This window comes from Crocuta crocuta, unplaced genomic scaffold (genome assembly GCF_008692635.1).
Source record: "Crocuta crocuta isolate KB4526 unplaced genomic scaffold, BGI_CrCroc_1.0 scaffold57, whole genome shotgun sequence".
In the NCBI taxonomy this organism is placed as follows: Eukaryota; Metazoa; Chordata; class Mammalia; order Carnivora; family Hyaenidae; genus Crocuta; species Crocuta crocuta.
The window spans coordinates 5,639,432-5,655,843 of NW_027532163.1; the positions used below are offsets into that span (position 1 = coordinate 5,639,432).

Genomic DNA, 16,412 nt, shown 5'->3' on the forward strand with positions numbered 1-16,412 from the left:
ACAGATCCTTTCACTAGTTTGGCTCTTTCCAAAATGTCAAATAGTGTGTGGTTGGTCCACATTCCATAGTTATGCCTGTGCCAAAAGCAACCTTGAGGTCACTAGCCCCAGATTCAAAGCAGATACCCCCTGCCTTCACTTTGTGTCACAAATGTTGACCAGTTCTTTAGTTAATTCTTTGAGTAAGACATTCTTTATCAGTTATCTCTGAAAGATGGCTTATATAGTAAAAATATCAAGTTGGCTTACGTTGAGTCATTATAAATTAACTAAACATGTGTGAGAATTTTGGCCTTGAGATTTTTGTGTTTTTGTTTTGGAAAAGGAGATTTAAAAAAAAAAAAAGCCTAGGACATAGAGATAATTTACTTTGCCAACACAGTGAACTATAAATAATAAGAGCTTAATATGAAGATTTAGGACTAACTCATAAATTCATCCCCTCTTGAACAGTGATATGCTATTTCTGCTTAACATAACTGGAAACTTGTGATCCTTTATGTGACAAATATTTGCTAGGTGCCTAGGGTATAAAATTAGGTAAGACCTTGGAGCCCCTGGGTGGCTCCGTCAGTTAAGCATCTGACTTCAGCTCAGGTCATGATCTCACGGTTCATGAGTTTGAGCCCCATATTGGGCTCTGTGCTGACAGCTCAGAGACTGGAGCCTGATTCCAAATCTGTGACTCTCTCTCTATCTCCCTCCTTCCCTCTCTCTTTCTCTCTCTCCATCCCTCCCCCCCCACCCTGTCGCTCAAAAAATAAATAAATGTCAAAAAAGAAAATTTAAAACATTAGGTAAGACTGATCCAAACATCCAGAGAACTTTGTCTTCTGGCAGATAAAGATATGCAAACAAGCAATAGGGTATGTGAAGTGCTATTTCAGGAGGTAACCTAAGGTACTCTGGTGGCAAATGGGTGGACACCTATACCTGAGAATGAGGGCATTCCTGGCAAGGGTGAGATTGATCTGAAATTGAAAGATAAGGAACGCGAAGGTTTTCTACACCAGTGCTTTCAGATTTGGTAGCCACTAGACACACAGAAAATGTAGCTAGCTAGGTCTGAATTAAGATGCACTATACATGGGATTGGACTTTGAAAACTTAGTTCAAAAGAAGAGTGTAAAATGCCTCATTAATACTTTTTATATCAATGACAAGTTGAAATGATAATATTTTGGACATATTGAGCTAAACAAAATACATTATTAAAATTAGATTTTCTGTTTCTTTTTACTTTTTAAAATGTGCCTCCTTGAAAATTTAAACTTGCATAGGCTGCATTATATTTTTAGTGGGCATTGCTATTCTAGGCAGAAGCTATAGCTCACACTAAGTCCCCAGACAAGAGCAAGGTATGTTGGGAAACTGCTAGTCATTTAACCAGAACACTGGGGCACAGAATGAGTACTGGAGGGCTCGATGGAAGTGAAATCCTTAAAGTGTACTGTAAGTCATGACAAAGATCATGAAGGCTATCTTAAAGACAAAGCAGAATTACTTAATGAGTTTACCATGGAAAGATTTTCTGATTGCTTTCCTTCCTCAAGATGATCTACTTTCTTGTGCCACAGTGCATTTGCAAAATGTATTTTAATGGACTTGGGCACGTTTAATGGACTTGGGCACCACTCATTTGACCAGATTAGCTTGAGAGGTCATTCATGAAACAGCTAAAGGCACTAGGACGGTCTGCTTAGATTGGTTGGGTAGGTGATTTACTTTCATATTTTTGAGACACCCTTAAAATGATGAATGAAGTAGTAAATTCTGTTCAGAATATCTAGGGCATAATGCTGGGTTATCTATTAATCAGATCAATCATATATAATTAGAGGACTTGCAAAGCAGAGGCTCAAAAAGGAAATGAAAAATATTAAATAATCGAATAACCCATATTTTACAAAATTAAAGCAGTCTTTACTGCCTTTGTCTTGTAGTCTATATTGCTTTTATTTTGAGGTCCATAAGGAGATGGTTTAGGAGGTCTATATAAACTTGTCATTGCTTATGCATCTAAAAGTCTTTATCTAGACCAACCTGCCTGCAGCAAATCACTGAGTTAAGAAAGGGCTAATAATCAGTAGTTACTAACACAGAATCTTATACCGGGGTTGCCTATTGCCACCGTTTTGATAGTTCCCTTCCTCCATTTTCCACCTAAACTCTTTTTCAAGAACCACTCCACCCTCTGTCTTTCTCAGCCTTGCAGTAATTTAGTTAATCAGAACTTTGCAAGCCAGAGTTTGGCACTTAATGTCTAAACTGTCACTGCCCTAAATTCTCATGGAGTTCCAAGTCCAGCTCATTTTCTGCCAGAAAACATGATAATGGGATGTTCATTTAAAGGGTAAATCTACACATTGTGATATGGCTCAATGCTTGAAACCCAAACCAGATGTGCCTGGGCAATGACTGTGCTGTTTCATTTCTCTCTTCCATTCGTCACTATGCAGGAGCCAGGAACAGTGCTTCATCACAGATAATTATCAGCTTCTTCCAAATGAAAAAAAAAAAAAAAACAATTTGCGTGTAATTTCTCATAGTTATAATTTTGGGGGGAAAACAGTTTTCTATCCAAGCCTTTTTCAAGAGATATGTCATGTAGGTTAGAATATGTGTTCTATTATGAGTTGAACCTCACTATTTAGAAATTATCAGTTTTATTGAAAGCTGTCCTACATCTTCTCAGTTTCCATGTTGTCTGCTGTATCAGTGTGTTTACTTGCATACTGGCTCTTAAGTAGACTACCCTGGATTTATTCACACTGATCCAGCTTTAGACATAGGAGAATATTCCTGGGTAGTGCTAGATGCAAGTAATTTTGGAAAACTGAGTACTGTAGTTTTGTTTCTCCCCTAAGAGTATTAGATAGTATAATCAATATTAAGGGAGAGAGTGGGGAAAAAAACTATTTGACATTTTGTTAAGGTTTTGGCATTTCTTTCTGTCCATATGTGCCTTTTTACAGTCATCCACCCTCTTACTTTATCTTTCAGATGGGGGTCCTCACTATACCATTCAACCTAAAATGGCATAGATTTTATCCATACACCTCACATATATATTTGTAATATCTTTGGAATTTCTAAGGAAGTCAGGTTGGTAGCTAATCTGGAAATGAACATGAATCTTTCGTGGCTGAAGTTGACATGCAGCTTCCTTAACACGTGAGAAAGACTTTTTACATTATCCTCACTTGGAAATGTAGACTAAGAGTTCTGAGAATCAAAATCTAAATTATATCAGGCTGTTCATTGCTGCTGCCTGGCGTTGCAGAGCATTTTAGTGAGATAACCCATAAAGAAGCCACAAGCACAGCATTTGGCCTATGTTAGAATTCAATAAATGTTAACCTCCCCACTAAATTCCCTTTCTCTTAGTCAAACCCCTTTTTACCATAACTAGCTTATTATTTGACTAAACCATTGTATGTTTCCCCAGCTACCTGGAGGCTCTATTCTTTTTTTCTTTTTGATAAAGATTTTGATCATGCAAAGTCAGTTAATTTCAGTCTGTTTTTTCTTTATTTATCCCCCTGTATTTTGATATAATGATGATTTACTATACCTGTTAATGCAATATAAATCTTCAGTTTTGTTATCCACCCCATCAGCAAACTAGCTTTTGTGAAAATTGAAGCTAAAAGATATTTGACAAATGTTCCATCCTCCTCAATAGTGAAAACCAGTCTGGAAATCATTTTTCAAGGAGCTTTTTCCAAAGGTTTAGAGTTCCTCCAAGCCTTTAAGAAGTTGAAAATGTTATTAAGCATTTTGATTTCTTTTCCTTTCATCTCCTGTTTAGAAATTAATGTCTTGAAAAATTGGCTTCAAATGTTAAGGTTTTTTTTTTTAAAGATATGGAATCTATTCATCTGTCTAATAAAACTGCAACATGTTAAAAATAATCGGTTCTTTGCTAGACATTTTGGCCAATCTTGGAAAGATTTTTGTCTTTGCTTTTAGACCTTCAGATGCCTTTTAGTTTCATTTTTAGCACTAGGAAAACCAAGCACTCTAATCATTTTCTAAAATGAGAATTTCAGCATGTATTCAATCTCTGATCTTTGTAAGGAAGCAAGATGAGGTTCCATTCCTGTGTTTCATAAAGGGAGATGATAGACAAATAGGTAATTTAAGTGATTGTGCACCAGCCCTTTGGGTTTCTGTTTTTTCCCATCTAGATTGTGTCTTCTTTTTACTGCAGAATGTATCAGTATCTGAAAAGGTCCTCTGGTTTATCTTCTTTGTGGGATCGTTGTTGCATACAGTTTTGTATAAAGAGGCAATTCAGAGACTGTCCCAATATGTTTGCATATGGACGTGCATATGGTCGATTTTAGCTTTAACTTCAAATTTCCTTGAATACGTAGGCTGTGTGTATTCCCATAATGGTAGTTGAGCAATTTCTTTGTGATGGTTCAATTTCTTTCTCTCTCTTCTGCATTTCCCCCTCCTTTTTCTTTATACAGTAGTAACCTTCCTAAAAAGGCCTATTAAAAAAGGAAAAAGCCCATAACACCCATGCAAGCAGGCGCCAGAAAGTTTAGATAACAGTCCCATCACATTTGGCTGTTTGGCTAGAGCTGGTTGTAAATAGAATGGAATGTGGTGTTGTGAGTCCCTTACTCCAGTGCACAGCACTGCCCCAGGATGAGCCTCACCATCCATTTATATTTATTGATTTCCAGGATGTGCTGGCTGCTCTGGAACAACACAATTACAGCCTTCAATTGAGACATACAATCTACATGGAAGTGAATCAGGCAGTCTATTCTGTTTGCTGTAGTTTACCTGGTCAATTATTTAGACCTGATAGCTGTTGTCAAAGGAGTTGTGTTTTACTGAGTGTTTCAGTGGAGGCCCACCTATGATTTTCAGAAGTGATTTTTAGAAGTGAGAGTTCTGCAAACATGTGGTTCCTCCACACTTCTTCCACTTAAACCTGTAAAAACAAATCATGGAAACCTTTGTCAATTCACTCAGCTGAACTACCTTGGCAAGGTCTTTCCCATGACTAAGCAACAAACCTGGCTTTCATTCTCCATTTTCTTAGAGAGCATCAGAGAGTAAGGATTACCCTTTGGCATCTTTGATGCAATGAAGGGTATAGGGTAAGGGTTAAAAATGATTAATTGATTGGTGATTGATTTTCCAACAAATATTCATTGAGACTGTTATGTTTCAAGTACCCTTAAAATACAGTAGTCAATAGGACAGATATGGATCCTGCTTTCATGAAACTTTCATTGTAGAGAGAGACAGACATGAAACAATGAATTAACTATTAATTATTTAATTACAATTGGGCATCAAACTCTAAGGAGGAATAGTGTACTATAAGAACAACTAAGGGCGCCTGGGTGGCTTAGTCGGTTAAGCATCTGACTTTCGCTTGGGTNCAACTAATAAGAAGCGTGACCTCACTGCAAGTCTCAGAAAGGAAATGATTGTTAAGTGTAATTTTAATTTTTTTAATGTTTAGTTATTTTTTAGAGACAGAGAGAGACAGAGTGTGAGCAAGAGTGGGGCAGAAAGAGAGAGAGGGAGACACAGAATCCAAAGCAGGCTCCAGGCTCTGAGTTGTCAGCACAGAGTCCGATGCAGAGCTTGAACTCATGAACTGTGAGATCATGACCTGACCTGAAGTCAGACACTTCACTGACTGAGCCACCCAGGTGCCCTGAGTTCAGTGTGATTTTTAGACAGTCTGTGTATGTCAGAGAAGAGGAGAGAGAGACAGTGTGGGGAGGCTATTACAAATAGCAAGGGAACAGCTTGTGTGAAGGCCTTGGGGAAGGAAATGAGTACAGTATATACTAGGGACTGAGCAGTTCAGTGTGGCTGGAAAATAAAGGATGAGTGGGAAGTAGGAGGTAAAACCCATGAGGAAGACAAGTCTAGACCATGCAGGGCCTCGTGGGTCCTATTAATGATTTAGGTCTTTCCTTAAAAGTTATGTGAGGCCATTGAACTGTTTTAGACAGTAACTGACATGATCAGATTCCTGTTCCCTTAGCAAAGATTATTTTGATTGAAGTGAAGGAATAGATTGGAGGAGAATAAATATAGACACAGGATCTGGGCTAAGAGACTGTTATGCTAGTCCAGAAAGAGATGCTGGCAGCTTGGTTTAGAAGAGATAGAATAAGAGAGAGAGAGACAGACAGGTATTTAGGAGGTAAAAATCAACAGGGCTTAATGAATGATTGGATGCACAGAGGAGACTAAAAGGAAAGAATGGAGGAAAACACTCAGGTTTTTATCCTGAATCCTGGCTAGATGGCATTGGTTGGAACTGGAGAGATGGGTTTGGGTAATGTTGGTCTAATTGAAGTGCTCAGGGGACATCCAGCCTGAGATGTCAAATAGACAGTTGGCTATTTGAATCTGAAGCTCCGAGGAACTTCTCTGATGAAAACAGAACTATGAGCGTTGCATATGGTAAAAGAAGATGAGGAACAGGTGATCAGAACACCTAGGAGACTATAGTCTGTAAATTGCTGTTATATTTCACAAGTGCTTACCGAGTTTTCACTCTTTGCCAGGCCCTCTGCTAAATACGGGGCATGTGAAAAGGAAAGACCTTCAGGGAATAACATAGAGTATCTCTTTGCCGTAGGCCCAGATTACTTTTTACATCATCCAAGACAGGATACTCCCAGTACTTCTGGAGATAACTCTTAGGCAAGCTGAAATCTATGCCTTAGTCCTGTGTATTTCCTAATCTTTGCTCCCATATAACTTAAGCCTTGCATCCTATAAATTCACTTCATTCCTGTTTGTTCTTAGTAGGCATATAGACGAGTTGGTAAGCACATTCTTTACATTAACTCCTTATGTTCTTGAAAAACCTTCCTTTGGTTTTGAGAGACATCATCACCTTTGGCCTTGACTTCTTGAAACAACAGATAGAGGATTGGTTCTTACACGAAGAAGTGTTTTTTACTGTTTCATAAAAAAGGAGTCCATCCCTGGGCTGTAAGATATTATTCCCATATTTTGTAGGTTATAAATTGCTGATGACTTTGAGATTATGATGATATTGACTCCACTTGTGAAAATTAGGCCACACCCTTCTAGTCTGTTCCTAAAATAAGATTCATTGCTAAAGTGAAATTTATAGCTTCTTTTATAGCTCTTATTTTTCAGAGACCCATGGCTTAAAATAACCTACATTTTAAGACTGTGCTTTTCATATTATTGTCTTTGGACCACCTGCATCAGAATCACTGGGGTGTGCTTATTAAAAATGGAGGTTGTTGAATCATATTTTCTAATTTTTTTAATATAGCCAAGATAAACCCCAATAATTTGCATTTTTAATAAGCACCCCAGGTAATTTTTATTTATACTAGAATTTAAGAATCGTTGTTTTAGGGATGTCTAAATTTGTACATCTCATTATTAGAATCCTGAGTTAAATGAGAAATTAAACAGTGTTGCAAGCCAGGTCAGTTTCTTAACCAATTTTGAAGATTAATAATCAAGTCATAGGTGTTAAAATACTTAATAGGTATCTTTCAGCTGTCCAGGGATAAAAAGATGGCATTGCCCATATTTCTTTTGTGATACTTAGAAGCTCACTTGAGAGAAGAACAGAGCTGGAGAGCAAACACAGAAGAGAGTGAGAGTAGGCGGTGTGGCAGAACGAGAAGTGCTGGAGAAATGGACACTAAACCTTGGGTCACGTGTAGCCTCTCACTCAGTTTTAGTGTAGGTTTTGCTTTAACTGGCGTGTTCTGTGGGTTCTTGATACACACGATCATACATGTATGAATGTTTCTAGAGGTGCAACTCCCTTCCTATCTCCAGAACTGGCAAAAGTCTCTCCTTACTTCCCCCTCCTTCCCCAGGAAGAACGCCGCGTGATTTACATTGGTAAAATCAGACCTGACACAACACGGACGGAACTGAGGGACCGTTTTGAAGTTTTTGGTGAAATTGAGGAGTGCACAGTAAATCTGCGGGATGATGGGTAAGAATCTTCAAGATTATTTCTTGTTTAGAAGCTGACATATGTAAAAAATTATGGCCGTAAGATTACTAGGATGGGAATGCTTTGACAGATGACATGTTGAGTTCAGAACCTTATTTATTTTCTTTTATCCCTATTTATTAATCTTTCTAGTTGAGATTTCCTGTCCCAGAAATAAGTATTTAGCTGCTTGACAGGACAATCACACTGATAAATGGATGCAGCGGTTCAGACACTGGCACCAGCGAAGTCTCCCAAAGTAAGGAAGGGTTACAGGCATATATGTTAATGCTTCCTCACCAGCTTTGATCCTCTCTTCTCTGTCCATTGCAGAGACAGCTATGGTTTCATTACCTACCGTTATACCTGTGATGCTTTTGCTGCTCTTGAAAATGGATACACTTTGCGCAGGTCGAATGAAACTGACTTCGAGCTGTACTTTTGTGGACGCAAGCAATTTTTCAAGTCTAACTATGCAGACCTAGGTATGGATTTTATTGTACGCAGAACGAGGAATCCATAATGTAAGGCTCAAAATGGAAGCAGATGTAAACCATAGGCATATTGGGTTGGACCATCGTTTTATTTTGCTAGGAGGAATATTTGAATACAGATTTTATCTTATTTTTAATTTTTAACATATGGGACATTCGCAGAAACAAGGGGCGTAGGTTTTGGCAACAAAGGACAGACGTGAATTCTTTGTATTGTCTTCCCAAATGCTGAAAGTCTGCACTATTTGCCTATGTGTATGTTTGCAAGTGTTTATGTTGTGTGTGTGTCTGTGTGTGTGTGTGTGTGTGTCTTTGTTGTATAGGTTTGCAATGTGCTATTGCTTTCTGTGCCTGCCCTGATTCCTTTTGTATAAACCTTAGTGGTATCATCATTGTCTCATGGAACAGAATATGCAAAAGTTCAGTTCTTTTTTCCTTATTGTCCTACAAACTCTTAAAAATGTTAAGACATATTCTACAAATTACCCCTTGAGCAGAGAAAATATGCTAAATCACACTATACTTTCTTTAAAACAAAAGAAGAAAAAAAACTTGCTCTGTTTTTAGTGTTTCCAGATGCCAGGCACTGTGCTCCAGGCTCTGCAAACATTTTCCTATTTAATTACCAGAACAATCTAAGGAGGTGGCTATTGTTACTCTCATCTCCCTTTTACAGATAAGGAAACTGAAGCATTTCTAAATATTCATTTTTCCTGTTATAAAAGTTATACAGACTCAAGGGGTAAAATTTGGGAAACATAAAAAAGTCTTAAGAACAATAGTCCTATCACCTATCAGCATATCACCTAAAGGTCTGCTGTGGGCTTTGCAGTTCAGTGTTTTGTCTCAGAAAGTCTAGTATCTGGGGCACTTGGGTGACTCAGTTGGTTAAGTGTCCGACTTCAGCTCAGGTCATGATCTCGCGGTTCGTGAGTTGGAGCCTCACATCGGGCTCTGTGCTAACAGCCTGCTCAAAGCCTGGAGTCTGTTTCAGATTCTGTGTCTCCCTCTCTCTCTCTCTCTGACCTTCCCCTGTTCATACTCTCTCTCTCTCTCTCTCAGAAATAAATAAAAACATTAAAAAAAAATTTTTTTAAAGAAAGTCTAGTTCAATATAGTTGAGGTCACATCCTATAAATCTATAAAGTTTTAAATTCTACTTTTCTCAGCTAATATTATAGAAGTTCATTTTCCACTGTGATTCATGGGATTAAAAATAATTTATCAACTTATTTTAATGGTTACATGGTATTGTGTTAGGTGAATACCATTATATTTAATCATTCCATTATAACTAAACATTTATTTAATTTTCAGTGTTTTTGGCATTATTAATAATGCCAAAATGGACATCTTAATTTTCTTCCCAAGCTTAATTTGGTGACTTTGCATGTCATTCCCTATTTAATGTGTGTATTGTAAGCCTTTAAATTCTTAGATGAAGGAATGAAGGAAAGAAAATGGCAAATGTCTTGTGCATATGATATAATTATTTAAATCAATTTGTAATAATAATCATAAAATTAACATATAAATCTATTCCAAAGCATTACTCTATATCTGTCTGCACTTGCTTTGGCTTGGTATAAAGAAAGAAATGAATACCAAATACAGGGAATTTTTTTCCTCCCTTCCACCAAAGTGATGTCTTCCTAAAGTAATGGATATAGGTGGTGTGCATTGTTCAGGGGGAATATGCTATAATTCACTTCACAAGCTAAATAGATAGTATGGAGCAGGGGAGAGGCAGCTGACTGTCAGAGAGATACAGGCCTGGGGATGAAAATATAAAAGGTGGCAAGTCATTTGTTCAAATGTTGGCTGATAAAAACAGTCAAGAAGGATTGAAGTCTTAAGTTGATTTGACTTATTTTCTTCAGTGATGAAGGCCAGGGTGTTTCCAGTCTTTCAAAACATCTAGAGTTTAAAATAAGCTACCTAGAGGGGCCTTTAAATCACGATTCATCACTAGAGAGGGAGGATTGGATGGTATTTCCAAATTGAACCGGAGCCTCCCTGAAATATTTCTAAGAAGGATGTTTCCCCTCTTGTTATCTCTCTGCCTAGCCAGCAGCAATAGAAACTTTGCCATCACTAAGCTGGCTCTGTACTTTCTGAAAAGCAGGTTTGATGTGTATTGTAGTAGCCTGGCTTTTTCCAATTCCCTCAAGCCCCCCGATTTCATGAAGGGCAGTCGATCGGAGCGTAGTCACAGTATAGTTGAAAGACCCCTGGCTTTGGAATCTTACAGACCTGGTTTTGAAACCTGACTTAAATTCTGACCTTGAACAAACAATTACACTCCCTCTGCCTCCAGTTTCTCATTTATAACCCACCCCATAATGCTGCTGCAAAGATTAATAAATCAATGTTTGTGAAGCTGTTAGCACAGTGTCTGGCATAAAGTAGGTGCTCAATAAATAGAAACTATGATTATGATTATAAATGATGGTAATGAGAAGTTAGAAATTTCAAGTTATTTTATTTTTTTAATGTTTATTTTTAAAGGGGGGAGAGGGCAGAGAGGGAGAGAGGGAGACACAGAATCCGAACCAGGCCCCAGGCTGCAAACTGTCATCACAGAGCCTGAGGCAGGGCTCAAGCCCACGGACCATGAGATCATGACCTGAGGTGAAGTCAGACACTTAACCTACTGGGCCACCCAGGTGCCCCTGAAATTTCAAGTTATTTTAAAATGAAAGCATCAACATCAGGGGCCAGCTGCAGAACTGAACAACATTCACATGTGTCTTGTTTTTCTCCTCTGAAGATGTTCAGTGAAATGCTTCAGGGCATGACCAGTGAATTTGGTGAACATGAGATCATACTGGACACTTGGAGGGATCAAAGCTCATATGCGTGTCAAGAGTTAGTGAAAATGATGTGATATAGATTAATTTTACCAAGAGTAAAGTGAGTTCTCATTTTAGATATATTTAATCAATTTTTTTCTGTTTTTATTTGACCCCCCCCAAGTCAAGTTAGCTCACACATCTTATTCCTCTACTATTGAGGCCACCTAGTGATAACTACAATACTATTAGTGCAAAATGTAATGATTCCACATTAATATCATAAGCCAGTTTTATAAGTGAGACTCAGAGTTTAAATGAACAATCAATATTACTGAGGTAGAGCCAGGATTTAAGCCTGGTTTCCATGAATCTGTAACCTCTGAGTCTGTCTGTTTACTGTCTGATAAACAGTTGAATCTTTCTGAAAGACCTCAATGAAAAATCTTGAAAAGATAGAAATTAAATTAGGACTATAGGAACAGAAGAGAAGGATGGGCCAGTATTAAGAATATAATAATTTGGGGCACCTGAGTGGCTCAGTTTAGTGAGGATCTGACTATAGCTCAAGTCCCGAACTCCCCGTTTGTGAGTTCAAGCCCTTACCAGGTTCTGTGCTGACACCTCAGGACCTGGAGGCTGCTTTAGATTCTGTCACCCTCTCTTTCTGCTCCTCCCCTGTCCACATTTGTCTATCTCTCTCTCAAAAATAAATAAACATTAAAGAAAAGTTTAAAAAACATAATAATTTGTTTATCAGGAATTAGTTATAGCATAAAGCTCACAGTTGAAACACATAAGAAAAATAAAGTAAATAATATATCCATCACAAATTATTAACTCAAAAAATGTATTACATTATCAGCAACTTGAATGTATTNTATTTATTCAAAAAATATTAATTTTAGTACCTACTTTGTGTCAACAGTTTTCTAGGTGGTGGGAATATAGCTGCCATGTGATATGTTTCTATTTATATGGTATCATTATTTAGAACAATTTTTAAAAAATTTTTTTGATGTTTTATTTATTTATTTCTGAGAGAGAGAGAGAGAGGAGAGACAGTGTGAGCAGGGGAAGGTCAGAGAGAGCAGGAGACACAGAATCTGAAACAGGCTCCAGGCTCTGAGCTGGCTGTCAGCACAGAGCCTGACGCAGGGCTCGAACGCATGAACCATGAGATCATGACCTGAGCAGAAGTCAGACGCTTAACCGGCTAAGCCACCCAGGCACCCCACTGAACAATATATTTTTTAAAGTAGAGTGGCTTTTGGGTTATTCCTGTACAACTTTCTTACATCTTACTTCTGTTGCGATATCCTTCTTTAGTGGCAAGAAAGTGGTGGCATCGATGTTGTTGTCTCAGGAATTGTACGTAACCACATTCTGTATTCATGCAACGACAAAGATTTTGTGGATGCCCCTGGAGTGACATAGTATGTCCATATAAGGGATTACAAATATGTGAATGCCAGCCGTCACATTTCATAGTGAGGAAACTCTTGAGAACCACTGTTTTTGAAATATTTTTTTTGCTAATGAAAATGTGGAAGCACTGAAATTCTGGGTTTGATGTAGAGAAACCCAAAGTGAAGATATTTTAAGTCTTCTCAAAATTTCCTTCAGGGAAGATATGTATGTGTGCTCTTGATGTTTCAGTGATGACCTTAATGCCCACAAATTCCAGCCATCAGGGAGCTCTTCTAACTTGATTCGTAATGCAAGTGGAATTCTGATTTCACGTTAATCTCAAGCAATGAGCAGGACTTTTGTGTGTGTTTCTACAAGAAAGATTTTAATTGGAACAACAGCTGGTCCTGAGGCTTTAGTGATACAAGCCAACTGCTCATTAGGCTCTGAAGAGAAGGGTGGGAGCCAGTGTGATTTAAGAATTGACTCCTGGAGGGGCATCTGGGTGGCTCAGTTGGTTAAGCATCCGACTTCGGCTCAGGTCATGATCTCACAGTTCGTGGGTTCAAGCCCTGCATTGGGCTCTGTGCTGACCACTAGCTCAGAGTCTGGAGCCTGCTTCTGATTCTGTATTTCCCTCTCTCTCTCTGACCCTCCCCTGCTCATGCTGTCTCTCTCTCTCAGAAATAAATAAAACATAAAAAAAAAAAAAAAAAAGAATCGACTCCTGGAGATTTTAGTGAAGAGTGATTGGCCATTTTTTGTCCTTTCTTTTATGTCTGAGGCCGATCGCAATTGCCGTTCTTACCTGGAAAAGCTTGATTGACAACAAGTCAGTAAATACAAGGGATGGTAAGAAGGAAAGGAAAAACAAAGTGAAGGGATTTCCTTGCCAGTAAACCTGAGATGGTTAAAGTAGCTTGAAGCGAGGAGGGAAAATCAGCCCGGTACTGGAGAGCTTGAGGGATTGCAACCTTTTTGACAGAACAGCTTCTGAGGTCAATGAGTATGCCTCCACATCATCTACTCTTATACTCTCTGCCACTTTGGACGTTTCTATTTTGTAACTTATTCTGGATAAAACATACAAATGTTCATATTTTTGTAGGATTGTTAATGTTTCCCAAAGAGGTCTTGTTTTCCCTTCAAATAAGTGCTTTCAAAACAATGAATTAATTTGCAGGAGCCTTCCTCTTATATTTCCAAGATATCTTTTCCTCATTTGCAAGACCAGCAAGAAATATCTGAATTTTTTTTTTATAAATGTCAGTGAAGGAAAATCAGAAATATTTAGAATCAGAATTTCATTTCACATCTGTTGTTGCTGGAACATGACAGTTTTGTTAAGGGCTATGCGAAGTATGTGGACCTTTTCACAAAAGCTGCCTTGGACTAGTTTAGGAATTCAAAGAAGACCATGGTTTTATTTATATCTGTATATTTTTCCTCTCATATTTGTGGGTAAAGAGGTTGACTTTGCCTTCTCTGGACATGAAGTGTTTGCCTAAACCTTCTCATTTGGGTATAATTCATGCCACTATTGCTGGGGTCCCCTAGTACTAGAATAGATAAATGGATCATATGTCCCTCCCGCCTGAAAGGGAAGGAGCCAGGAAGCAAATGGGTGAAATTCTGGTAATTCTCCCTCCCGCCCACTCACCTGGCTATTATGCTCCATGAAATCCATCCCATTGAAATAGGAAAATTAATTCCAGCTTCTACTCTTACCTGTCCACTTATGTTGTTGAGGAACCTTGGGTAAGTCCTTTAACATGCCAGGATGTGGTTATTTTTAAAGTGTATTGATTGAATATGTTTCTATTGAATAGAAATATTAAAGTTTCTTCTGATTACCTCCTAGGATTGTTTAAGACTAAAATGAGTCAATAAATGGGTGTTTTAAATGCTTACCACTCTTTACTCTCTGCAAACTGGTGTATTTTAAATTCCTATTTTTAGTATTGATATTAATATCAATATATGTATATCAATTGTATTCATATCAGTTAATATCAATATTGATATTTATATCAATATATATACCGATAAAAATTGGGTACTTTTTTAAAAGTATATTAATCGGACAAGTTGTTATTGGATCAAGTAATCTTGAATTGGATGATTGAGTTAATGACAGTCGGCAAAGAGTGTGTCTAACCTAGCCTGGGTTTCTTGCAGATTCAAACTCAGATGACTTTGACCCTGCTTCCACCAAGAGCAAGTATGACTCTCTGGATTTCGATAGTTTACTGAAAGAAGCTCAGAGAAGCTTGCGCAGGTAACATGTTCCCTGGCTGAAGATGACAGAGGGACGGTGAATACCTCACGGGACAGCGCGTCCTTCCCTAACTGACTATTGCAAGTCATACTTAGGAATTTCTCCTACTTTACACTCTGTATAAAAACAAAACAAAACAACAACAATACAACAAGAACAACAACAATGGTTTACATGAACACAGCTGCTGAAGAGGCAAGAGACAGAATGGATATCCAGTAAGCACGTTTATTCATGGCTGTCAGCTTTGCTTTCCCTGGAGTCTCTTGGTGATGGAGTGTGTGTGTGTGCGCTCGCGTGTGTGTACGTGTGCGAGTGTGCCGGTGCGGGTGCGGGTGTGCGCCCATGCGCGCGCCCGGTTTGGGGGAAGTGTGTACGTACAGGCGGGGACTGGGGGCACCTGACCAGAGTGCGCCTGGGCAAATCACTTCAAATGGCAGCAGTTCCATGAAGACGCACTTAAAACCTAGAACTTCAAAATGTTCATATTCTAGTCAAAAAGAAAAAAAAAATGCATAAATTCAAAAGGAAAGAAAACTAACCAACCAACCACAAACCACCCTAAAATGACAGCCACTGATGTCTGGGCATCAACCTCCGTACTCTGTTTTTTAAGAAAGTGCAAAATCAACTTGAAGCAAGCTTTCTCTCATAACGTAACGGTTATATGACAATCCCGGAGAAACCACAGTTTCTGTAAAACTAATATCCTTTCTCTCTCTCTCTTTCTCTCTCTCCCTCCCTCCATCCATCTCTTTCTTCCTCCCTCTCTCTCTGCCCCCCTCTCCGCACCTTCTCTCCTCTCTCCCTCTTCCATTCTCCCTCTCTTTCTTTCTGTTTCTTCTTTTTTTCCCTTTGGCCATGGAGTCTGGGTGGGAGAGGATACTGCAGACGCCGGAATGCTAAACTTTCCTAACATTTTGAAGTTTCTGTAGTTCATCCTCTGTCCTGACACCCATGTAAATGTCCCCAATGTTGATCTTCCACTGCAAATTTCAAAAGCCTTGTAAATGGTCAAGCGTGCAGCTTGTTCAGTGGTTCTTTCTGAGGAGTGGGCACGGTGTTACATTACTAATGAGAGTTGGGTAGAACTCTCTGGTATGTGTTCAGATAGTGTAATTGCTACATTCTCTGATGTAGTGAAGTATTTACAGATGTTAAATGGAGTATTTTTATTTTGTGTACATACTATACAACGATGTTCTTTTTTGTTACAGCTATGCACTGTAAATGCAGCCTTCTTTTCAAAACTGCTAAATTTTTCTTAATCAAGAATATTCAAATGTAATTATGAGGTGATACAATTATTGTACACTAACATATTTAGAAGCTGAACTTACTGCTTATATATATTTGATTGTAAAAACAAAAAAGACAGTGTGTGTGTCCGTCAAGTGCAACAACAAAATGATGCTTTACGCACATCCATCCCTTCTTATGTGAGCTTCAATCTG

At 38.4% G+C, this 16,412-nt stretch overlaps 1 protein-coding gene across 2 annotated transcripts in view; it reads left to right on the forward strand.

Moving 5' to 3' along the window:
* PPARGC1A (PPARG coactivator 1 alpha) overlaps nt 1-15,752 on the forward strand; it is a 97,148-nt gene extending 81,396 nt beyond the window's left edge. For both annotated transcript variants that reach the window (XM_077776588.1, XM_077776589.1), the window contains exons 11-13: nt 7,863-7,984; nt 8,318-8,469; nt 14,859-15,752. In XM_077776588.1, the coding sequence (XP_077632714.1) occupies nt 7,863-7,984; nt 8,318-8,469; nt 14,859-14,962 (378 nt within the window). In that variant the 3' untranslated portion in view covers nt 14,963-15,752. The remainder of the gene's footprint in view (nt 1-7,862; nt 7,985-8,317; nt 8,470-14,858) is intronic.
* The last annotated feature ends 660 nt before the right edge of the window (nt 15,753-16,412 follow it).